This window comes from Danio aesculapii, chromosome 4 (genome assembly GCF_903798145.1).
Source record: "Danio aesculapii chromosome 4, fDanAes4.1, whole genome shotgun sequence".
In the NCBI taxonomy this organism is placed as follows: domain Eukaryota; kingdom Metazoa; phylum Chordata; class Actinopteri; order Cypriniformes; family Danionidae; genus Danio; species Danio aesculapii.
Window position 1 is genome coordinate 29,535,539 of NC_079438.1, and position 26,687 is coordinate 29,562,225.

The 26,687-nt window shown below is 37.7% G+C and overlaps 1 protein-coding gene across 1 annotated transcript in view; it reads right to left on the minus strand.

The window, feature by feature from the left end:
- LOC130222842 (gastrula zinc finger protein XlCGF57.1-like) overlaps positions 1–13,380 on the minus strand; it is a 217,597-nt gene extending 204,217 nt beyond the window's left edge. The window contains exons 1-4 of the mRNA XM_056455414.1: positions 13,328–13,380; positions 12,469–12,619; positions 6,534–6,596; positions 5,788–6,442 (exon numbers count right to left, since the gene is read on the minus strand). Coding sequence (XP_056311389.1) covers positions 5,788–6,442; positions 6,534–6,596; positions 12,469–12,553 — 803 coding nt within the window. The 5' untranslated portion in view covers positions 12,554–12,619; positions 13,328–13,380. The remainder of the gene's footprint in view (positions 1–5,787; positions 6,443–6,533; positions 6,597–12,468; positions 12,620–13,327) is intronic.
- Between the last annotated feature and the right edge of the window lie 13,307 nt (positions 13,381–26,687).

Here is a 26,687-nt window from a genome sequence, read left to right on the forward strand (position 1 = left end):
TAAAAACAAACAAACAATCACTCGTACATGCTCTCGTACATGGGCGTGGTAGTGGGGGGAAAAGTGGACCTGACTACCCAGGGCCCCGTCTAGGGAGAGGGCCCTTTGAAATCCCACCAATTTTTTATTATTATTATTTTTTTTTTTTGTAGCCTACTTCGAATTAATTGGCCCCTCCAATTGATGTCAATGTCATTATTTATTTAAAAAAATATTGATAACACCATTACTAGGGAAACCGTAATATTTCAGCGCTCCTAAAGCGTCCCCTTGTGACAGAGAATGAATTTTTATTTCCAATAAATTTTTTCAGCTGTTTATGGTCAAATTATTGCAATAATCGATCCATGTGTAAATGTGAAAGAAGTTAATTTGCCTTTTAAAAATCTAAACAATTAAGTAATACTAATATAAGAAATTATATACTTGATTTATCCCTTTTAATGGTATAAAGGTTGAAATGCCATTATTATTATATTACAAAATTTAGATATTTTGTGTCTGTATACGTCTGCAAGATGTCTGTTAAAGATCTCTTGATCTGGAAAGCACCTGCTTTATACAAACATCTGGCAGACGTCTGTATGATGTCAGTTTAACACACATTCTGAATCGCAAACATCTTAAAGATGTCTAATAGAAGTCTATTTCACATTTGATAGGAAACGTCTTGTAGATGTCTTGCAGATGTGAATGCAGACGTCAAATAGACATCTCCGAGATGTACGTGTGCTAATCAAAATCGGCCATTAAGAATCAAGATCGGCGCATAACTAAAAAGAAAATGGGTGCTCCTAAATTTTTTGGGATGCTCCTAACTTTTTGAAGTTGGGAGCACCAGTGCTACCAAGTAAAAAAGTTAATTTCGAGCCCTGTATTGAATGTATGCTAATGTTAAATCTTTAGCTTAGTTTGTCAACCAGGTTGCTTGTTGCTGTAAGTAAATTATGGGCCAGGCCAGCTAACGTCAGGTTGCCAACATTAACCAGTTTCAGAAACAACCAGTGGTTCCGACACACCAGCAGTAGCAGCACTGGCCAGTCCTGGCTGCTCTTCTGGAGATGAGGCTGAGACTGAGAGCAGAAATGAGGAAAGACAAGGTGAGATCATTGCTGAAAGGGCGAGCTCCCCCCTTGCTTCCTAATTGTGAGTTGTTTACCTTAAATAAGTAAGCCTTTTGATTCAGTGTGTGTGCTAAGTGCTATTGCCTACTGAAGACAGCAGAGCTGACTCCGTGGGAATGAGAACGTATACTGAGAGAGTGGAGTGGTGGAAAAAGTGTCAGCACAATGTAAAGTTACTAGCCCTACTATTGCTTAATGTATGCTATATTCTAAAAATCCTTAATAAATTATCCGCCTATATTTCTGCACATGTAAATGTGCCTACCAATACCACTGTGTTCTCAAGTGCACACAGGTAATATTGATTTGAGATCAACAATGGGCCAGGATAGACTAAACAGCCTTGCCATTCTGTCAATTGAAAGCCAATTGGCCAAACAGTTGGACTTTACAGATCTCATCACTGATTTTGCAAACAAAAAGACTCGTCAGTGGGGATTTACTGGGATGTAGATTACATCTCATTTGACTTTGTTATTTTTTGATAGTTGACTATTTGTATTATGGCAGGCTTAGCTTATTTGATTTGTTTCTGAGGGTACAGTTGTCTCGTGTTCTCCAAAAATAAATGTTTTTAAATCAAAACTTGCATCAGTATCATGGATCAAAATGTCAGTACACAAACCCGATGTAGCCTACGGTTTAAAGGTATTTGAGCACAAGTAGGCCAAATGCATCAATTTGGTGGTGAATGAAAGAACCAGTCATTATTATAATCTGATTTGATTATAGATTAAAACACTATTTGTGCATGTTTATATTCAAATAATTTAAAAAAAATGTGTAGGGGGCCCACTGACATTGAGAGGGTACAGGGCCCAGAATTTGGTGCTACGCCCCTGGATCTAGTAATAAGAACTAAAATTAATTTGGGACGGTTGTCAACTCATTTTGCGCAAGCACCAGAATAGAGAACCACTGCTCTGAGGTACTTAAAATGAATTGCCTTCCTAAAGTTACTTCTCTACTTCAGTAGATCCCTGTAAATATTTCTTTACAATATTTAAAACAGTTTGATAATTTAGTCAATTAATTTCTCTGGACCAATAAGCACCCTAGGTAATATAGGAATGCATTGCAACAGCCAGTTGATAAAACAGGGTTGGGGCTTCCTGAGCATTTATTTTATTATTACGCCTTCAGTCTGAGACATCTCGCGCACTGGTCCATCCCTCCTGAGAGAGCTCCATCTTGGTTTATGGTTAAACAAGCCATCCTACTTCCCCTTCCACCACTACAATGTCTATCCATCCATCCATTTATTCACTTTAATTGGTAAATGTGTTATTTTTGAGGCTGATCTCAAAAAACATAATAATTTTTACTGACAAAATTGTAGGTGCAGGCTAGGACTGTCTCTGCCATTCGCAGATAACATTGTCCTTTTGGCTTCGAACGGTTTGCTGCTGAGTGTGACATGGCAGGGAAAGAAACAGTACTTTTAAGCCAGAGACCATGGTGCTTGACTGGAGAAAGGTGACCATTTCCATTTTGAAGGAGAGTCCTTACCCCAAATGGAGTTCAAGTATCTGCTTTTTTTTTCATATGGAATGGAATGTGAGATTTAAAGATGAATCAGTGCAGCGGCAAAAGTAATGCAGTTGATGTGATTGTCTGTTGTGGTGAAGGAGCTAAGAAGAAAGGCAATGTTCTCAATTTACTGCTCAATCTAGGTTCCTACTCTCACCTATGGTCATGACTGAAAGGCCAAGATCTCGGATACAACCGGAAACATTTTACAAAGTGTTATGACCCGCTTGTTTGAGTCGCAACATAAAAGAGAGATGAGCCAACAAAATAGCCTGAATGCAAATTATTTATTATAAAATGTAACTCATAGAACAATCAATCAAAGCAACCAACAAATGTCTAGGGATAATTATGAAGATAAAGAACTTAGGATCCTAAGCTAAAGAACTTTTATAGACCCATTGATGAGTAATGCAGGCATTCAATCAGGATTTACCACATACTCCAATCTGGAGTCTTGGGATCATCACACTGTATTAATGTTGTAAAACTTCATACCCGTCGCTCTGCCTAAATCATAATATATTCATCAAGTTTGTATTCTACTCAAAAAGGTAAATGTAGTAAACTAGAAAGAATCTTGAATCTAAAAGAAACTTTACTGATAAAAGATGACAATTGGACAATTGAATGGGCTTTCTAAACTTGAGGCCCTGGTATACTGCAAACCAACCGTCCTGGAGGTCCACCTTCTTTGATGTGTGGTGTCTTCCCAGTGATTTGTTTCTTATTCAGGGAGTCAGAAAGAGAACATCGTCCAAAACAACACTAGCTACATGAATACACTGGAGAGTAGAGTACAGATGTATCCGCACCTGTACAATCACTTGCAATGAGATTTTAAGCCGCAGAGGTGCTGTTTGTGAAGATGTTTATGAAACTGTTCTTCTCTCAGCCGCCATCATTGTGTTTACGGTAAACGCGAGGAGCGCAACACATTTACAACCCCACCTACTGTAGTGTAGGAGTGTTGGAAAACAGTATACCATCACTCAGCCTTTTCAAACATTATTCAGACATGAAACATCCTTTGCACATGAAAAAATGTTTTGCTGCATTCATGTCATGTGTGCAACTTTTTGTCCATGTGTTTCTTAAGCTGCGCTGAATGAGCGAAACTCTGTAGACACTGATCAGAGCTGTACGGTTTCTCTCCAGTGTAAATCCCCTTTTGTGTTTTCAGATGTGTTAACTGATTAAACCTCTTGTCACAGTGTGAACACTTGTACGGTCTCTCCAGTGTGAATCGTCTGGTGCAGTTTTAATTTTGGAGCTGTAATAAAAGTCTTCTCACACTTAAAGCACATATACTTTTTCACACCAGTGTGGATCTTCTTGCGTTCATTAATGTTTGCTGATCGGTTGAAACTCTTCCCACACTGAGTGAATGTGAATGGTCTTCATGTGTTTATTTCGACCTCACTGACTGGAGTGTTTTTGAAGCTGCTGCAAACGATCTGGATGAGCTCACAGAGACTGTAACATCTTATATCATTTTCTGTGAAGACATGTGCATTCCTCCCAGGACTCAATTCAAATACAACAATGACAAACCATGGTTCACTGTAAAACTTAGACTGCTACGTCAGGCCAAGGAGGTTGCTTACAGGAATAGGGAAAGGGCCTTGTATAAACAGGCCAAATACACACTGGAAAGGGAGATCAGAGTCGCAAAAAGGAACTATTCTGAGAAACTTCAGTTCAGTGAAGATGATGTGTTCAAGGTCTTCCGGAAACAGAAGAGGAAAAAAGCACCAGGCCCAGATTTTATCACACCAGCCAGTTTAAAATCATGTGCTGACCAACTGGCCCTCATCTTCACCCTGATCTTCAACAGATCACTGGAGCTGTGTGAAGTGCCCTCCTGCCTCAAACGCTCCACCATCATCTCCATCCCAAAGACACCCAAACTTACAGGACTAAATGACTACAGACCGGTGGTGCTAACATCTGTGGTCATGAAGTCCTTTGAAAAACTGATGCTGGCTCACCTGAAGGACATCACTGAACCCTCACTGGACTCTCTCCAGTTTGCCTACAGAGCAAACAGGTCTGTGGATGATGCAGTCAATATGGGACTGCATTATGTTCTGCAACACCTAGACAGGCCAGGGACCTAAGTGAGGATCTTGTTTGTTGACTTTAGCTCAGTTTTTGACACTATCATCCCAAAACTTCTCGTGCCCTAAATAACTCAGCTCTGTGCCCACCTTTGTCTGTCAGTGGATCACTTTTAACTTCTGGTTGACATTACAAAGCACTGCACACCAGAACAGCCCGACACAAAAACAGTTTCTTCCTTCAGGCAATCCATCTCATAAACACTTGATGATGATAATAATTGTTGAATAACTGTTGAACCAACATTACTACTTGCTATACACTTTTTTACACGTATACACTTATTTAACAACATACTTTACATGCCAATTTCCACATAACAGTTGCACATAATGTTGTATATAGGTATTTAGTAATAGTAATATAGCTCTACATACACTTGTCCATTTGTTTATTTGCATTCATTATTTACTGCTTTTTTATATATTTATTATCTGTTTATTGTCCTGTCTCTGTAATTCTGTTGCACAGTAGAAGCTCTGTCACGAAAACAAATTCCTTGTATGTGTGAATATACCTGGCAATAAAGCTCAGTCTGATTCTGATTAAGGTCTGAGGAGTCGCTAAAACTCATCCCGCACCGAAGCTGCGGTCACACTAGAGTTTGAGCATAAGAAATTCTGTTGTACGGCTCTGCGAAAAGGGGTGGGATTAAACAAGATGATTAGACATTAAAAAAGTGAGCGATTGGTCCATATTTGACATTTCTGTCCAGAGAGGTCATGTTTTGATCTATGATTGATCACCAAGCTTGAACTTTGTAAGAAGTGAACTGTGAAACTTGATGCACGAACTTGCGTTTTTGGTCTGTCGCATTCGCGTTGGTATGAATGGTAGTCTATAGGGAGAAAAGTCCAGTGTGACCGCGGCTTAAGTGCAAGTGAATGGTTTCTCTCCAGTGTGGCTCATCGTGTGTAGATTAAGGGATGATGATTGGCTGAAACTCTTTCTACACTGAGTGCACGTGAATGGTTTCTCTCCAGTGTGGATCCTCATGTGTTTATTAAGGGATGATGATTGGCTGAAACTCTTCCCACAGTGAGTGCATGTGAATGGTTTCTCTCCAGTGTGGATCCTCATGTGTAGATTAAGGGCTGATGATTGGTTAAAACTCTTTCCACACTGAGTGCATGTGAATGGTTTCTCTCCAGTGTGGATCCTCATGTGTTTATTAAGAGATGATGATTGGCTGAAACTCTTCCCACAGTGAGTGCATGTGAATGGTTTCTCTCCAGTGTGGATCCTCATGTGTTCATTAAGGTGTGATGATTGGCTGAAACTTTTCCCACACTGAGTGCATGTGAATGGTTTCTCTCCAGTGTGGTTCCTCGTGTGTTGATTAAGGTGTGATGAGCATTTAAAACTCTCCCCACACTGAGTGCATGTGAATGGTTTCTCTCCAGTGTGGATCCTCATGTGGTCATTAAGGGATGATGATTGGCTGAAACTCTTTCCACACTGAGTGCATGTGAATGGTTTCTCTCCAGTGTGGATCCTCATGTGAATCTTAAGATTGCCTTTTCTTCCAAAACTCTTTCCACACTGAGTGCAGGTAAAACGATTCTTGTCTCTCCTTTTCAAAATGCCATCAGTCTGTAAATGTGTTTTTTCCTCAATTTTGACATGTTGTTCCTCCGCTTTACTTCCCTCATTCTCTTCAATTAGGTCTGAAATAAATAAATAAAACAATAGTTTTCATTAAGTCTTACAACACTTATCAAAATCTGAAAATTGAAAAAACACAGGAAACATTCATACCTGCCAACATTCGGATCATAAAATCCGGGAGATTATTTCCGGGGGTGCACACGAAGTGAAGTGCTGGGGGTGTGAGGGTAGATAGTTAAGATATACTTAAGATAGTGACGTGCGTGCAGAATCTAGAAGGTAAGTTCAATATAAAATATAGTAATAGGCTATAAAATAGGCTTTTTAATCATTCTCGTTTTTAACACACGTCTGATTATTATTTTTTAGATATCATACAACTAAAGAGCGCTCGCATGGAAGCAAAAGAATCTTCAACAGAATCTATCTCTAGCCATATTCAACGAAATTGATTATGAAAACGGAACTGTGGTGGAGAATGCGAGTGTGTCAACGCAAGTTTCCATTTACCTAGCAGAGCCGCTGGTTCCCAGGCACTAGAGCGCGCTAATGTACTGGTCTGCTAATCAGGCCCGTCTGCCAGAGGTTGCACAAGTCATGTACGAGCGTCAATAGTGAAAGAACCTTTAGCTCAGCATCTAATATCCTAAACAAGAAAAGAAATTGTTTAAGCTGCGATAAAGCAGAAATGCTTTTATTTGTGAAGAAGAACTTAACCAATTTCCTTATTTAAGGGTAAGGAATGAGATGCTGTGAGCAGATGTTCAGAATTGTTAATGTTGATGTCACTTAAGAAGAAAGTTAAAAAATGTAATAAGTTTGCTGTTCTGTGATGCAGAGACATTAACTTATTTGAGGGAAATTCTAAATGATTGTGAGAAATGCTTTATGATCCAGTTATTCTTTAGTGAATATCATCAAAAAAGTTCAGATTAAAATGTTTGATAGTTATAAAACTTGCTTGATTGTATAGAAAGTTTTATATTTCACATGGATTTGATGGAAATGCTTTGTAAAAACAGCATGCTTTTCATATTTAACTAATATTAATCAGTTAATATCATCAAAACTGTTTCTATTTAATATCACCAGCTTGATGTTCAGATTATAAAGCAAATATGTGTTTGACTGTGATGAGTGAATTTGAGAATAAGTTTTAGAATAAAAATGGCATTGTTTATATTTAGTTATGTTATTATGAATTAACAAGATAGAAAAAAATTTGATAGTCTTTAATTTGACACATTTTTAATGTGTTAATGCTAATTTGAGCAACGTGTTCTCCGTTTATGAGACCATTCTCTCTGAAACAACTGTTCAATTAGAGAAAATAAAGTTCAGAATGATTAAATTATTGGACTTATTATGAGTGATTAATTTAGTTTAAAATGCAGAACCATTAAACTATCGGTATCGGCAGATAGCACTCTAAACAATCGGCTATCGGTTTCGGCTGAGAAATTTACTATCGGTGCATCTTGTTTATTATTTTTTTTATTGCTTAATATTTGTAACTGGTGGTGAGAGCTAGTCGTAGTATATTTTCTTTAAAAGGTATTTTGACAGATATTCTGTCTGGCGCCCAAGATTAATAATTTAAAAACAAGTGACGAACATATTTGTGTAATGTTTGTTTATTTATTTATTACATTTTTTGGGGATCACCATTCCCACACCACTGTTACATTTCCCTGTTGGGAAGAGATTTGTGATTTTTACTATTGATCATCAGTTACAGTGCAAAAAATGTTTCTGTCTTTTATATGGAGTAATGTGTGTGTGTGTGTGTGTGTGTGTGTGTGTGTGTGTGAGAGAGAGAGAGAGAGAGAGAGAGAGAGAGAGAGAGAGAGAGAGAGAGAGAGAGAGAGAGAAGGTGGATTTATACTTTCGCCTGGCGCCACACACCTCCACAGACTGCGCACACACCTCGCAAAACTTATACTTGCCATGTTCGGCGTTGTGATATTCTTTAAAACGACAGGGGCCGGTCAAAAGAAACCCACTGTAAAGTTAGACAGATAAACAAAGTAGAAAGTTTCCGGAACTACATCATATCATTATTAACGTTCAATTTTTTAAAACTAATTATTTGTTTTATTTTTATAAATAATTTTAAATGATCATAAGGATTTTTATAACCATTTTTTAATCAAACTATGACGCATCACTTGCTTTTGTTCATATCTCGGACAGTTCTACCTATTATAATTTATTAAAATATTAATGACAGCAAAACATGGGTTACTCTACAAATATATATTTTTTATTATGGCAAAAAAAAATTAATAAAAAAAAAAAAAAAAAAAAAGTACACTTACCAAAAAATGCATATGTTTCTTTAGATTTAGCCCGCTCCACAATTCACACATTACTGTCTGGCTAGTTTCTCTCCTCTGCTTATGCTAAAAAGGCAATAATGGTCCAACATTTCTGACCGTTATCACCAATAAAGCCTAGAAAAACAGGGCATAAGTATATTGTACACCGATAGGTTCAAATATTCCTTTCCAGTGATCTGTGTGTTTTGTTTTCGTGGAGTTTCAGTGCACTTTACTGACGCATTTCTAAAAATGCGGAGAGAGAAAAGAGAGAATGCCTACACTGTTTATTATCCTTATATTGCAAAAGCACACACGCTTGTTGTCATTGTGTACACAATAAAAACTAGACACTTAACAGATTTGATTGATGTAGTGATCTTATCTGTATGATCAAAACTGAACGTGTAAATTAAGTTCTTGTTGTCGTTATAAGAAGAAGATGCATCAAAACGGTATACACTGCATTTATAATAATCTGCACACTATAATCTGCTGTTTTACTCCACTGAACTCCATATAAAAGACAGAACCTTTTTTTAACAGGCCTATCTAAAGGGTTAATGCTGCCAACTGATGATCAACAGTAAAAATGACACATTTGACCTCTTCCCAACAGGGAAAACACCAACAATCTAGAATGCGTGATTATTTGGTGTCATGGCTTTGCGGTTAAAAATGTGGTTATAATGGAAGTCAACGGGTCAAAAACAGCCAAGTACATAATGAAAGGGTATAGGGCTGCACGATTAATCGTATTATTATCAAGATAATGATATTTGTGGCTCACGATCAATAATTAAATATCGTCACGATTTTACAGTATAAACACCAAGCCGTTATTTTAATGAGTGGAGTTTACGGACAAGCATGAGGTGACCGTCTAGATTGCAAGTGTTTTTTTTTGAGGAATGTAATGTTAATCAGGTAGCCTTTGCTCCTGTTCAGTCGAAACTTCCTAAAATAACACAACAAACCTCATTAACCACCTTAAAATGTCATCAGTGGGTTAATGAGCTCAGGAGAATTCTGCTTTGCATTTTTTTATGCATTACTAAACCAGACAACATTTGTTTTATAAGTCAACAAAATATTTGTGGAGATTCAGCAGTTTTTTTTTTTTCTGACATGTTTGCCTCTCATGTAGACAGAAAGACACTATCCAATTGTTTCAATATAAAAAAAAGTCATTGTGGCCCTGTTCACGCAGATATTCAGGTTAGTTTTTATCAATCTGATGCAACTTTTATCATTTACAAGAAAAAAAATGCTATTAAAAGTTTCAGATCAATTAACTCAATTTATAAAAAGACTAGCCTATTTTATGCATGAAATAATGAAATAGATAACTAATTACCTTTATTTCTGATTAGACCATGCTCTTTATTCAGTTTTAATAGGTATTTACACGCTTTTCTTTTAAATAAAATGATTAAAAACACATTAAAGATTAAACACATAAAATAAAACATTCACAAAGGTGTATCTTATGGAAAAACACCAAGTGACGGGCGCTGCTTTCGGTTTTAAAACAAACAAGCAGATTTTTATAAAATCTAATTTGGAGAAGAGAAATGATAAAAATTTAGCAAAAGGAAAAGATTAAACGTATCGGGACTGTTAAAAGAACATTCTACTTTATTTATTCTTTCGACTCAATACAACAGCTAAGATTATGAATGACAGATTGTAAAGCCGTCTCTCCTGCATGCTTCAACAGCACGTCTCGCTGTTTATGAATGAGGAGGTGGAGAGAATGCACAGTTTAGTTTCACCTCAAGATATTGAAATAAAAACTAAGACCGAACTGCTCATCACACTCAAAAAGTTAAACTAAAATGCAAAACTGTTGTTAGTTGCACCCGCGGTGAAGCACAATGAACCTAACACACCATTCTTTTAATTCAATATTCGTGAAGTATGTGACCGAACCGCAGATGCTTTGTCATGTTGGTCGTGACTCTGTTTTATAACTTATTAGTTTATTACAATAATTACACTTAGCTTTGCCATCGTTCTTCACCACATGTAGCCACTCTTTTGAGCACATTTTGCGATCCATCTCTAATCAAATGTTTAAATTATTATTAAAGGTGCTCGCAAGCTGCAAAGTTCATGTGCATGCAGAAATGTGTGAGAACTAGTAACAACTACTAGAAACAAGTTTTAATCCATAAAGCAGTTCATGAAAAAAAGGAAATTGTGATCAACGTGACATATGCAAGTGGAAAGTACTAAGCCAGGGGTGTCCAAACTCTGTCCTGGAGGGCCGGTGTCCTGCAAAGTTTAGTTACAACCCCAATCAGACACACCTGGGCTAGCTAATCAAGCTAGTAGTGGTGGGCAAAGCAAGGCTTCATGAACGTTTCGAAACTTCACTCGTCGGTGACACCTAGTGGTCATTTTTATATATTGCACTGAAATAGCTTCAGCAAAGAGTTGAGCAAATTGAGGTATTAAACCCCACTTTATAAGCTAGGATCTGCAAGCGATTTAGTGAAGCGGTTAGGGTTCCTGACTACCGTGTGGGGATACTGGGTTCGAACCCAGGCTGATGAAGCTATTTTTAAATGCTTTAATATCTGTATGAAATGCTTTGTTCTTGTATCGTTTTGTTTCAACATTGGTCTGACATCCGAATAAACACTTTGTGAATAAATATGTCTTGTTTTGGTCATGAAACAGGGTTTTTGCTAGATCAGACATGGTTGTGGCCAGAAGTTAACAAGAATTATTTATAATATTTAATAAATTTCCCATTGTATTTTATTAACATCTACCCAAAACCTAAACCCAACCATCACAGTACTGTAAAATATTCATTATTGTTTTACAGTGTTACAAAAATGATGCTAAATTGATGGCGTATCAGCAGCTGTATCCTATCTAGACTACACTATAAAACAGTAACATTATTAAAATACATAAAATCATGAATTCAGAGTATTTGTACAAGTCGGGATTCGAACCCAAAAGCCATTGGAAGCTCAGTAACAACATGCACACGCATGTTCCGCTAGGCTATATGAGACAGAAGAAATTTTGGACCCTGTTTGTCAAACGCAGATTCGCCAGGTCTCGAATCGCTTCTGAACTGATCGATGCTTTAAATTGCTTTAGTCACGTGACCAGGTTTTTCTAAACACTTTAGTCACGTGACCTGAGTGTTTCGGATCATGCTTCCGTGTAGTGTTTCGAAACACTTGCCCTTCGGGATCTCGATACTATGTCGAAACATCAGTTTCACGTCAGCCATCCCTACTTACTAGGCTTTCTAGAAACATTAATGCAGGTGTGTTGAGGCAAGTTGGAGGTAAAAGCTGCAGGACACCGGCCTTCCAGGACGAAGTTTGGACACCCCTGTACTAATCCAACACAATCACTGTAATAACAGATATCTTCTATGAGAATACTGTATATCGTCAGCTCAGTTAAATTTGTTTTAATTTATTGTTTTTATTTATTTTATATAGCCCCAGTGCTCAAGGACGCTTTACAAACAGTAGGAGAACAAGAAAAGTAAGAAACTCAAGAAGCTAAAGAAAATGGGAGACTAATAATACATAAAAGAATGAAGATGGTAAAGACATGGGAACTAGTAACAAAAGAAACTCATTCCTGTCTTTCAATGAGTGCTTATGTGCATTTAGGAGAACTAGGCAGCACACTCAGGGCTGCAAGATGGATTAAATTTAGTATTCTTATTATTAAAATATATCTGAATGAGGATCAAATGACTGAGTTGGTCTTTGAGAATGAAAATCAACCTGTTTGTTCCTGCAGATCTTCCTGTTTGACTGTGAATGTTTCTTCAATCTTCACATCTTCACTCTCCTCTTTAATAAACACCATCTTTATAACAGTGTGGAGATCAGTCGCTTCAGCAGGAGTTTTTCCTCTGCATTTGGACACTTTATCCTGTTTAAAATAAACAAAACAATGAGCAGAAACAAAATAACTTCTCTTCAACAGTTTCTTTATATGAGAGTAATTAACAAAAAGATGAAAGAAACAAGAAATCAAAAAGAAATAATTGAGGTAAAGTTGGTTTTATATTCGCACATTTGTTCAGTGACAACTTGTGACATGGTCCTTGTATTGTTTACCATGGTACTTTGAGTCTGAAACCTCATCTAAGTAGGACTTGAAAACAACATTACTGTTTATTTGACTGTGAACAATGTTGTATTTTGATAAGATGATTTCCCTGTTTAGAATTAGCAAATAATTATTTTAAAAAGTTATATTAAGTTAGTTTAGGAGAAAGTCTGAATGTGCGAATATAAAACCAACTTTACCTCAATAAAGAAATCAGGTCTGAGCTAGAAACAATAGCCACAAATGAGCAGATTAAAACAATCTTACTCCATTTCTTATATATAGTGATGTATACATAGAATGAACTGACAGTATGCTACTTAATAAATTAAACCTTCATTAAAACATTTATTATACACATTTCTGTTACTTTATTCAAACAGAAGCCCTCGATTACTGTGAGTAAAATAGTAATACGTTGTATAAAGAGTAAATAATATTGTCAACAACAGGTACATATTTTGCAACGGAGGGAAAACCTGAAACTTTAATCAATCGCTTTATATCTGTAAAAACTTTAAAACAAACCTTTCTCCACTTGAATCACATCGCGGGAGCAGCGCAGCCTTATGACGTCACACGCCACGCCAAAATAAAAGTCCTTTTTGTTTAGCTTTTTTGCCACTTTCAGTTATGACTTATTAATACATTTCTCCCTCGTTTCCCACTTTACACAACAGATCTGCTATCTCTCACACAGACACGGATATTCAGTATTTAAAGTTGATCAAAACCTTTAATCTAAACATTTTTAATACAATTTTGAAAAACGTTTTTAGGGTCATTGTCACTATAAAGCAGTGTTTCCCAACCCTGTTCCTGAAGGCACACCAACAGTACACATTTTCAACCTCTCCCTAATCAAACACACCTGAATCAACTAATCATAACATCAGAAGAGACTCCAACACCTGAAGTTAATGGGTCAGAAAAGGGAGACATCCAAAATATGTACTGTTGGTGTGCCTCCAGGAACAGGGTTGGGAAACACTGCTATAAAGTGCCTTTGAGACACCAAAATAAAAAAAAAAGGTTTGAGATTTTTTATTTAACCACATAGGTAGTTGTTGTATTTATTAGACCTTAGGCTGTAAGAAATGAATGTTGGTCAAGCTCCTGCACTTTTTACAAATAATCTGCAAGCAGAAAAACAGGAAACAAACCTCAAATTGTGTCAATCCTGTCATGAACAAATTCAAAGTAGTATAAGTATATTTTCATTGCAGTGTGATTATAACATGTATATTTTCAGAAAGGTAATGTGTCCCTTTACCAACCCAACTTCATTGAAAAAGTCTATTTATAATAATGAAATAATGGACAAAACATTTATTTTCCAATAAAATATGCAATCGGTGCACATACTTTTCTAAATAAAACCCAAGATCTAAAATATTTTGTCAAACTTTTAAACAATATTAACTGGCCCTTATTAGTTAATTAAGAAATCACACAAGATGTTTTGCTGAGGTTATAAATAATTTGTTCATTTTCATAAAAGTTGAACATGACGGTGGAACAAGATGACAGGGTGGACATTAGCATGACAGAGTGGACAAAGGCTTTATTTAGTGAACTAAATATGGAGGAACATTTGAAAAACAACAGGTACAACAACAAATATTAAAGGGTTCATATTAAAGGGTTGTAAAAGTTTTCAAGAATTCAACTGCAAACCACTGACCCACCATGCCGCCTCTTCTATTATCAATTAGGTTTTATCAATATGCAAATTAATGGTAAAATAAATTATTATTGTTCTTCAAGTTAAACTAAATTTGCTAATAAATGTAAATCTTTATATTGTACACTGTATTGGAGGAGTGAAGGGAATGTTGGAGACAACTCAAGTTAAACACCTTAATAATACTGTTCTTGTTTTTTTCAGAATAAGGTAAATAATTAGATTACAGATGTTCACATAAATGTATAAATACTTAGGGCTGTAGATTCATTTCAAACAGTCAGTGAGATCCATTATATGGACTTTAAAAGGATATCATAAATATAGACTGAGACAGATATTGACAAAAGGTTTGTATTGTCCACTCATATATTGCATCAAATGGTGTAGTGTGTGTTTATAAGTGATAAAAACATTAACTAATTAACAATATGTGGACAATGACAAGGAGGACAATTTTGGCTAATTTATTCAACACAGGATGTATCTGAAGCTGATAAAGTGTTTCCTTATTTAAGCTCTTTAAGATCTATATTTTACATTTTAAAAACTGGGCATTGGGATGCCAATGAGTACATCAGAGGGTTTCTTAAAGGGGCATTTACCACATCATGACAGGGTGGACAGCAATTTCAAGGACACGTGCAAATGATTAATGATATTATTAAAACAGAATAAAAGTTATTAAAATTACTTTTTTTTTAATCAAATAACTTGTTAAGTATAATAAGAATGTTTAAAAATCTTTTTAATTTGATATAATTTACCTACTTTTTAGACTCACTGAAGTTGTCTGAGCAGTGTGTGGGACATAGCAAAATCATATCCATTCAATGAAAGAATTTGGCAAAAATTGACAAAAAGATATTTCAAAACACTTATAAATCTACCTGCATGTGTGTAATGGTTTAACTAATTATATCAAAACATCAGAGTTTCATTATTGTGCATTATGTTCATATAGGACTGATTCAATATTGTGAGACATCAAAGGCACTTTATAGTGATAATGACCCAGCTAGTGAAACTAAAACGTGTAGTAGTAATGGGTACTTTTTACTTAAAGGCACATATTTTACCCCTTTTTAAGGTTTAAGAAAAGTCTTTGTGTCTCCAGAATGTGTCTGTACACATGTTTTAGCTCAAGATACCCATCAGATTATTTGTTATACTTTTTAGAATGTTGGGATTTTCTGCTTTAAACAGTCTTAGTGGATTAAAAAAGTTTTTAAAATTGTCTTAAAATGTTTAGAGTAAATGTTTTGATCAACTCCAAATACTGAATATATGTGTGTGTGTGAGAAAGTGGAAAAACGAGGGAGAAATGTATCAATAAGTCATGCCTGCAACAGTAAGTGGCAATAAAAAGCAAAACAAAAGACTTTTATTTTGGCGTGGCGTGTGACGTCATAAGGCAGCGCCGCTACTGCGCTGTGAATCAACTGGAGAAAGGTTTGTTTTAAAGCTTTTACACAGATATTAACCGATTGATTAAATTTTCAGGTTTTCATCCGATGCTAAATTATGTACCTGCTGTTGACAATATTATTTTAGTCCTTTATACAACATAGTACTATTTTACTCAGCGTAATGAGGGCTATTGTTTGAACAACAGAAATGTGTGTAATAAGTGTTTTAATGAAGGTTTAATTTATTAAATAGCATAATGTCAGTCCATTCTAAGTATACATCACTAAGAAGAGTAACGTTACTAGTTTTAATCAGCTCATTTGTGGCTATTGTTTCTTACTCTTTTACCTGATTTCTTTTTGTTAATTACTCTCATATAAAGAAACTGTTGAAGCAAGTGTTGAAGAGAAGTTATTTTGTTTCTGTTCATTGTTTTATTTATTTTAAACAGTACGTTTTTATTGTTTTGTTCATTTTAAACAGGATAAAGTGTCCAAACACAGAGAAAAACTCCTGCTGAAGCGACTGATCTCCACACTGTTATAAAGATGGCGTTTATTAAAGAGGAGAGCGAAGATGTGAAGATTGAAGAAACATTCACAGTCAAACAGGAAGATCTGCAGGAACAAACAGGTTGATTTTAATTCTCAAAGACCAACTCAGTCATTAGATCCTCATTCAGATATATTTTAATAAGAAGAATACCAAACTAAATCTATCTTGCAGCTCTGAGTGTGCTGCCTAGTTCTCCTAAATGCACATTTAATGCACTCCTAAATGCACTCATTGAAAGACAGGAATGAGTTTCTTTCTTGTTACTTGTTCTCATGTCTTTTGTCATTATGTATTATTAGTCTCTCATTTCCCATCTCCTTAAGTTTATTGCTTTTCTTGTTTTCCTATTGTTTGTAAAGTGTCCTTGAGCACTGGCGCTATATAAAATAAATAAAAACAATACATTAAAAAAAAGTTTAACTGAGCTGACGATATTTGACCTACAGTATTCTCATAGAAGATATCTGCTATTACAGTGATAGTGTTGGCTTAGTACTTTCCATTTGCATATGTCACGTTGATCACAATCCCCTTTTTTTCATCAACTTCTTCATGTATTTAAACTTGTTTCTAGTAGTTGTTCTAGTTCTCACAGATAGTATCCGAGTTAGAATAACATCATTATTATAATAACTAATTACCAGGGCTATTGTGTTTAAATAGGGTTTCCGTGAGTCATAAAATGTCGTAAAATTTTAGGCCTTAAAAAGTCTTAAATTTACTGAAATATTGTGTTGTAGGTCTTAAATCTTTTTTAAACAAGTCTTCATTTTCCTTTGTTCATGTTTTGTTACCCAATCTGGCCAAAACCCATACAATCACCAACAATCCTTCTCAATAAAACTTTCAACTTTTTATTCAAAAAGGTCATTTTAACTCTATTTATCATAATAGTTTAATTATTTTCCTTAAAATAACATTTGTTTAAACGTGCTCCATGTATTTACTGCTGAGGACATCGACCTGGACAGATTGTTGTGCAAAGATTTAGTTTATTATAGTTAAAACTTTTAAAACATTTGTTCATTTGTTGTTATTTTTAAAGAAAGTTTATTTTGGAAAAAAAAAGTGTGTGGATACAAGTAGAGCTGTCTTTTTTACACAATATTCAAGATCTTTTGCCAAGAAATATCTAAAATATTTTAATTTATTATTATTAATTTATTATTGTATTATTAAATGTATAAAATGATAATATTTATTGATAGGAATCTTTTTTATCTGGGCCATTTGAAAAATACCTTAATCTAAAATTTCAGTCATAATTGTCTTAAAAAGGTTTTAAAAAGTCTTAAATTTAACTTGGTGAAACCTGCAGAAATCTTGCTTTAAAGTATGTCAAAAGGCGTGGAGGCCCCCAATTTTAAATATGCTGAATGAAACGGACACTAAAATAATTAATTATTATAAAACATTGTACAGTATTCTAAACTATATGATGTTGCTGTGGGATGACGTGAAACAAAACGAACAAGTTATAGTGGAACAATAACGTTTAGCATTGCACTGACTACAACTGGCCAACAAACTAGTCTAAAAATAACTTTTGCTGCTTAAGAAATGGATTGTAGCATGCTGATCATATGCAAATATACGTGACTATATTCTTCACGTAACAGCAGGCGCCACCATTGGAATCTTTTTGCTTGAGACTTTTTTTAAAGGAATGAATTTTTAGATTGTAAAAACAGTGTTATGCTGCTTAGGCATGGGACAATAACAGTTTACAAGGTATACCGCGGGTTAAAAAAAGTCAAGGTTTTAAAACCACCAATATTTTCTACTGTACCGCCCCTACGGTATATGTTTTTTTTTTTTTTTACGTTTTGTTTTAAGTTTTTCAGGACAACAGTATCTCCAGCAGAAATGATCTCCAAAGATGCTGTTTTAAATTGTAAAGAAATCTGTGTTTATGAAACAAATGAAGACAGCAGAAGTCAATGATTCATTTGAATGATTTAGCCTGACATGTTTACTGCTCCAACATACTTAAAAATAAAAGTTTCTCAAAAAAAAAAAAATAAAGTTGTGTTCAAAGGGATTTTTTTGTTTAGTTTTTTACCCAGACATTTTATATATATATATAAATATATATATATATACATATACATTTTAAAGCTGTAATCACAATACAGTGAAACCGTGATATTTTTATTCAAGGTTATCATACGTCAGAATCTTATACTAGCACATGCCTAATGCTGCTTGATGTTGCAAAGTCATATTTTCTAATTTTGTTGTGTTACTTTGTATGTATAGTCATGAACACACTTGTTTGTAGAGCAAATAGTCATTTATTAGTCCTGATCATTTCCCCAATAGGCAACTGAAGTTCTAAAACAATAGCATATGAGATCAGGGGCCTGTTTCAGTAAGGAGGTTCAACTAACTCTGATTTTAAACTTGAACTCTGAGTTGATTTACAGAGATTAAAAACAGAGTTTTGGGTTTCAGCAGGGGCGTAGCAGACATTTTAAAAGAGGGGGGGCTGTATGAGATCATACGTTCATATAATTATTAATCACCTGTTTCTAAATGGTCTGTCTCTAAAAGTGAGAGGGACTAAGTTTAGAGAATAAAACCTGCTCCTGACCAGGTTAGGTTCACAGAGTAAGTTACACGGTAACTGACACTAAGTTAAAGTTACCTCTCTTTCAGAAACAGGCTTGACTTACCCTGCTTTCTCCAGTTTGACAAACCTGCCATTTTGAAATGGAAAACCCAGAGTATCTCTCATTTCAGGGTTAAAATACTCTTAGTTTTCAATTAACCTCCTTTCTGAAACGGGCCCCTGGTCACTGCTATGACATGATTGACAATTGTCGCTGTTTGTCATTGTACTCTAGTTATCCGGAGAGCTGATGCTGAGGATACTTTTCACACTTCAAATTGTTAACCCTTGGCCATTCTAACCCTGAATAAACAGAATCCTGGGTTATCTGTAATCATGTTCCACAATGCTCATGCTATACCTGGGGTTAAAAAATAATCCTGGATGTTCATTAACAGACGTTTCACATTTGCAAACCCCTGGTTAACATTATTATTTGTATATTTATGTTGTCACTGTCCCTGATAGGACAAACACCAGGTCACTTTTTTAAATGGCATTTCTGCATCTTGTCGGGTATATAATTGTCACCATGTAGGTCTTCAGCTAAGCCTTCGGACATGCACAAAGGCAAGAAAACAAATACAAAAGTACAAATGAATGAAAACAAGTAGCAAAGTATGTCATCTTGCCATCTCCTCATCACTCCAGTTTACTGCAAACAGGGCATTAAGCATTAGCACAAGTTCATTCATTCATTTTCTTTCAGCTTAATCCCTTTATTCATCAGAGGTCACCACAGCGGAATAAACCACCAATTTATTCAGATCAGATCAGAAGATCAGAATCGGTTTTATTGCCAAGTGTGCTTCACACACACAAGGAATTTGTTTTGGCTACAGAAGCTTCCAGTGTACATAAAGTGACAAGTGACAACACAAAATAATCTGAAAAAATAAAATAATAATAATAAAAAATGATGAACATTAAACAGATGCGGTTAGTGAAGAAACCTGGATGTTGAGTTGTATGTACAGATTGTTATAAATATACAGGTTATAAGGTGCTGTGTACAAGTGCGAATGTAGAAAGTATTGCATTGTATATTGATATAAGGTGCTGTGTACAAGTGCGTATGAGAAAGTATTGCACATATTTATTGCACAGTAGGGGAATATTTAACTGTTCATAAGGTAGACAGCCTGAGGAAAGAAACTTTTCCTGTGTCTGGCTGTTTTTGTGCTCGGTGCTCTGAAGCGCCGACCAGACGGTAACAGTTCGAACAGGTAGTGTGCTGGGTGTGAGGCGTCCAGAGTGATTTTGCGAGCCCTTTTACTCACTCTGGAAGAGTACAGTTCTTAAAGTGTAGGAAGGGTAGTGCCAGTGATTCGTTCAGCAGTCCGGACTATTCGCTGTAGTCTACGGAGGTCAGTTTTGGCAGCTGAGCCGAACCAGACGGTGATTGAAGTGCAGAGGATGGATTGGATGACAGCTGAGTAGAACTGTACGAGCAGCTCCTGTGGCAGGTTGAACTTCCTCAGCTGACGAAGGAAGTACAGTCTCTGCTGGGCTTTCTTCACAATAGAGTCTATGTGAATGTCCCACTTCAGATCCTGAGAGATGGTGGTGCCCAGGAACCTGAATGACTCTACTGCAGCCACAGTGCTGTTCATGATGGTGAGTGGGGGGAGTGCAGGGGGGTTTCTCCTGAAGTCCACTATCATCTCCACTGTTTTGAGCGTGTTCAGCTCCAGGTTGTTGTATCTGCACCATAACGCCAGCCGCTCCACCTCCTGTCTGTATGCAGACTCGTCACCGTTCTGGATGAGGCCGATAACAGTAGTGTCGTCTGCAAACTTAATGAGTTTGATGGAGGGGTCTTTTGCAGTGCAGTCGTTGGTGTACAGGGAGAAGAGCAGTGGAGAAAGAACACATCCCTGGGGGGCACCAGTGCTGATGGTGCGGCTGTCGGATGTGATTTTGCCCATTCTGACTAGCTGCTGTCTATCTGTCAGAAAGCTGGTGATCCATTGACAGACAGAGCTAGGAACAGAGAGCTGGGCCAGTTTGTACTCAAGCAGTGATGGGACGATGGTGTTAAAGGCAGAACTGAAGTCCACAAACAGAATCCTTGCGTAGTTCCCTGGTTTGTCCAGATGTTGTAGGGTATAATGCAGTCCCATGTTGACTGCATCATCCACAGACCGGTTTGCTCTATAGGCGAACTGCAGGGGGTCCAGCAGGGGTCCAGTGATGTCCTTCAGATATGCTAGCACCAGTCTTTCGAATGACTTCATGGCCACAGATGTTAAGGCCACAGGTCTGTAGTCATTGAGTCCTGTGATCTTTGGCTTCTTTGGGATTGGGATGATGGTGGAGCGCTTAAAGCAGGATGGAACTTTGCGCTGTTCCAGTGATCTATTAAAGATATGGGAGAAAATGGGAGCCAGCTGGTCAGCGCAGGTTCTCAGACAGGCTGGTGAGACACCATCTGGCCCTGGTGCTTTCCTTCTCTTCTGTTTACTGAAGATCTGACGCACATTTTCCTCACTGATCTGAAGAGCAGGGGGGGAGAGGAAGATGGCTGGAGGTGTTGATGGCTGTGTAGGGCGATGGTCCGGGCTGTGTTGATGTGGTGTTGATGGCTGTGTAGGGAGATGGTCCGGGCTGTGTTGATGTGGTATTGATGGCCGTGTAGGGCGATGGTCCGGGCTGTGTTGATGTGGTGTTGATGGCTGTGTAGGGAGATGGTCCGGGCGGGTGTGAGGTGTCTGGTCATAGGTGTCAAACCTACAGTAGAACATATTCAGCATGTGTTTTAAACAGCACATGCCCTTCCAGCTGCAACCCAGTACTGGGAACATTTGCATAAGTTATATACAATAATCCAAACTCACTAATATAAGCTGAATTATGCGCACTTGCTGTGAATATGCAGGATTTGTCTCAATCGGGGCTTCCAAGCAAGTTAAAAATGTTTAAATTTAGTGGAAGATACACATGAGGGAACACAACACGAGTAATCTAGAGCGAGTGCATTTGATTATTTGCATTTCAAGAGTTCCCACTTAGATATGCTTGGCGTATAAAGCAGGTTTGGCATGCTGTCCCGGGAGAGAACCCTGAGCTCTGAGATATTTTAGCCCAGGGCTCCCACCCGGTCGATAAGCATATCAGGAGATCCGAGATCAGGTAGGTCTCGAGAGCTCCCCAAAATGCTATCAACTTGGGACAGCAGCCGTGTATTTCGAAGAATTTTCCCCCAAAAGCTAGAAAGTTTTTGCTATATCCGGCTGCTGGATATAGAGGTTATGGAAAGGGAAAGAAGCTAGGGAGCTCCAGCTGGAGCAAAGAGTGAAACAGACTCCTGTTGGAGCCTGAGCAGGGGGGTGGGGGGAGGGTGACTAGTGGAGGGGGCCAAAAAGGGGTGGCCAGGGTTGACTCCTTAAGAGTCAAAACAAAATATGCTCGAGGAACACTCCTAACGGAGATCGAGCTGGGAAGTGGCAGCGCTATATATAAATATATATGTATATATGAGAGTATATGAACATATATATATATATATATATATATACATGACCCTTGCGGGGGTTGGCGCCCGGGGAACAGGGCAAGCTGGCCAACTCTGACAGGAGTCTGGGAAAAAGGGGATTTGGACGGTGAAGACTCCTGTTAGAGGGTGACGGGATGAGTTAGGTGCTCGAGGAACACTTCGTGAGGAGATGGAGCGGGGAGTGACAGCGCTATATATAAATATATATTTATGTACTTGCGTATATAGATATATAAATATATAATAATAAGGTTGCTAAAATCTGGGAGGGGCAGTGAGATGACTCCTGCGGCAGTCGAAGCTCGGGGTAACACTCCTGCGAGAGTCAGAGCCTTAGGGGGGGCAGGGTCTGGCAGGAGTCGGGAAATGGGAGGGGGCTGTGAAGACTCCTGCAGAAATGGCCGGGGGTGGCGGGGTGACGAGGGGGCTAGTACGCACCTCCGATTAACTACGTGACTGGGGGAGAAAGTTGAGTGTTACTCAGTCTAGAAGTAAGGGAAAGGAGGAGGGAAGGTGGCTGGGTCATGACCTTGAGTGGGTTGATGGCTGTGGTAAACAAGCAACAAGCTGTCAAATCTAGTAGGATTTTACTGATTTCGTAACTACACAACATCCTGATATTCACAGATTTAATACAGTCAAATTTTTTAGCATACGATGATACCTTGTATGAAATCGAAGACAGAGGGAGAATAAGGCTCAGCGGAGCGTCTCTGCTGTTTCTGGGTTGTCTTTGAAGGTCTCACTTCAATATGCTAGCAATGTTTGTGGATGAAACACGTTAGCTGTGGAAAACCTTCTTGAGATGTGTTTGCATGTCATTAAAACGGTGCTTACATATAAAACTGGTGGGTTGTTTGAGATCCATAAACAAATCTAAGAACCGAATCATTACCACTCCTTTTTTTGTCTGAATAAGTGTACATGTTAGACTGATTTAGATCAGAAGTCCACTAAATGTTCATTAACTAACGTCACAGCAAAAGCTGCTACATTTAACATAGAAACACCATAGACAGCACAGCTCCACTGCTTTTTCTATGACAGGCATAGGGCTCGTCCGGAATTTGAACCTGGGACTTCTCGCACCCTAAGCGAGAATCATACCCCTAGACCAACGAGCCCTGTAGAAGCAGCCTGCAGTGCCACAAAAAATTCTGTGAGACTGATCCAATCTACTCTTTGTTCATGTTGTTTTTGTTACGTGTGTCAGCGACTCCCTGGAGGCATATTACAGTTCACAGGCAGTAAAAAACAGCCCAGTGGAGTAATGGATACGGCACCAGTCTTCGAAGCTGGGGATTGTGGGTTTAAGGTAGCAACTGGGTTATCTTTGATGCAGTTCCTTTTAAGTTGGCTGTGCAAGACAATCCAGTGTGACCTTTAAAAAGCTAGGTTCAAACCCTTAGGTCAAAAAGACATGACAAAGGAAAACTCCTCAGAGAAGCTGTTTTGTCATTAGGTGTACACACCAGATCGTCTGAATGCAATATGGCATAGGGATCCTAAAGTACTATTTTCTGAGTTACAAGAACTTCCTGAGCCATACAACAGATATGACAAACGCTAGTATTGACCCAGTGGCCTAATGGATAAGGCATCAGCCTTCGAAGCTGGGGATTGTGGATTCAAGTCCCATCTGGGTTGTGTTGCTTGGGTTACATTTCAGTTTTGTGAAACAATTCCGACTTGTTTTCTCAAAAACTTAGGCGTGATGATCTGAGGACAATAGTTAGCTTTGAATACTTAGACTTGCTGCACACTTCAAATAAGATTCATCCAATCTTGCTTCAATCTCACTGTCACGTTACAAACTTAAAAGGTTCAGCTAATCTTTGGCAATGGAGATCTTGACTTCAAGTACCCCGTGGCTTTCAACTAATGGTCTCATGTTAGGTGGATGATGATGAAACGCAAACAAGAAAATAGCTGCAGAAAGGTTGTGATTTCAAGTTAATGAGAGTGGCCTTGTCTGGAATTTGAAACTTAAGACCAGTCACACCATACGCGAGAACCATACCCCGGGACCAATGAGACACGAATGTGTATGATTGCACAAAGAAAATGTTTGTCCATTAGTTGCACACATCTTATTTGACGGAATGCAAACTGGCATCGAGATCCTAAAGTGCAGTTTTCCATGCACTGGCATCTTGTTGAATGCATACAAGAGATCCATGACAAATGATAGGCGAAATGACCCAGTGGCCTACTGGATAAGGCATCAGCCTCCGGAGCTTAGGATTGTGGGTTCAAGTCCCATCTGGGTTGGCTTTGAAGGTCTCACGTCAATATGATAGCAATGTTTGTGGATGAAACACGCTAGCTGTGAAAACCTTCTTGAGATGTGTTTGCATGTCATTAAAACGGTGCTTACATATAAAGCTGGTGGGTTGTTTGAGATCCATAAACAAATCTAAAAACCGGATCATTACTGCTCCTTTTTTTGTCTGAATAAGTGTACATGTTAGACTGATTGAGATCAGAAGTCCACTAAATGTTCGTTAACTAACGTCACAGCAAAAGCTGCTACAGATAACACAGCTCTGCTGCTTTGTCTATGACAGGTGCAGGGCTCATCCGGGATCTCTCACACCCGAAGCGAGAATCATACCCCTAGACCAACGAGCCCTGTAGAAGCAGTCTGCAGTGCCACAAAAAATTCTGTGAGACTGATCCAATCTACTCTGTTCATGTTGTTTTTGTTACGTGTGTCAGCAACTCCCTGGAGGCATATTACAGTTCACAGGCAGTGAAAAACAGCCCAGTGGAGTAATGGATACACCAGCCTTCGAGGCTGGGGATTGTGGGTTTAAGGTACCAACTAGGTTGTGTTTGATTCAGTTCCTTTTAAGATGGCTGTGCAAGACAATCCAGTGTGACCTTTAAAAAGCTAGGTTCAAACCCTTAGGTCAAAAAGACATGACAAAGGAAAACTCCTCAGAGAAACTGTTTTGTCACTAGGTGTACACACCAGATCGTCTGAATACAATATGGCATAGGGATCCTAAAGTACTGTTTTCTGAGTTACAAGAACTTCCTGAGCCATACAACAGATATGACAAACGCTAATATTGACGCAGTGGCCTAATGGATAAGGCATCAGCCTTCGAAGCTGGGGATTGTGGATTCAAGTCCCATCTGGGTTGTGTTGCTTGGGTTACATTTCAGTTTTGTGAAACAATTCCGACTTGTTTTCTCAAAACTTAGGCGTGATGATCTGAGGACAATAGTTTGCTTCGAATTCTCTTCTGAATGCATACAAGAGATCCATGACAAAAGATTGGCGACGTGGCCTAATGGATAAGGCATCAGCCTCCGGAGCTGGGGATTGTGGGTTCAAGTCCCACCTGGGTCATCTTTGAAGGTCTCACTTCAAGTTGGGAGCAATGTTTGGTGGATGAAAGACAGTAGCTGTGAAAACCTTCTTGAGATGTGTTTGCATGTCAATAGGCTTGTTTGAGGTGTGCCTCACCTTGTCTGCAGTAAGAAGAGGGCTCAAATAATACACCAGAAGTTGGACGCTTCCCAAATCTATTTTGCCGCCTGGAAATGTCACCAGTGGCGGAGATTGCGTTCGCATTTATTATCGCGGAAGACCTCATGAAAAAATAGTATAGTAATATAGTTAATATTACAGTAAATATTACAGCGTTTTTGAACATGTTTTTTCAGTATTGGGTTATGTTTATAGGTGTTGTGATACCAGAGCAACTTTAGAAATTAAACAGGCTATTTTTATAATATGGTTCAAAAACACTATAGTATTCCTATAACTCATTATAGTATTTTTTTATTATTTTTAACAGCTCATTACTTAAAAGGGTGTATTTAAAATATAAATCTGTATATTAAACAAATGTTTAAAGAATGACAAAATAAACAGCTTATACAGCAAGAAAGCTTTCAAGAAATCTCATTTGGCTACATTATAAATTAAGTAGCTATAGCAAGATGCTTTTGAGTGACAAGTCATGACAAATGTTTGTTTGACATAAAGAAATTCTTCAGGGGTTTATTATATTGACATGCTTATTAGGCCTATCTGCTTTTACTGCAGCCAGACTAAAATAAATAGCTCAAGACCTGGCAGACAGACTTTACTTTGGGAGAAACGCTTAATACTCTATTA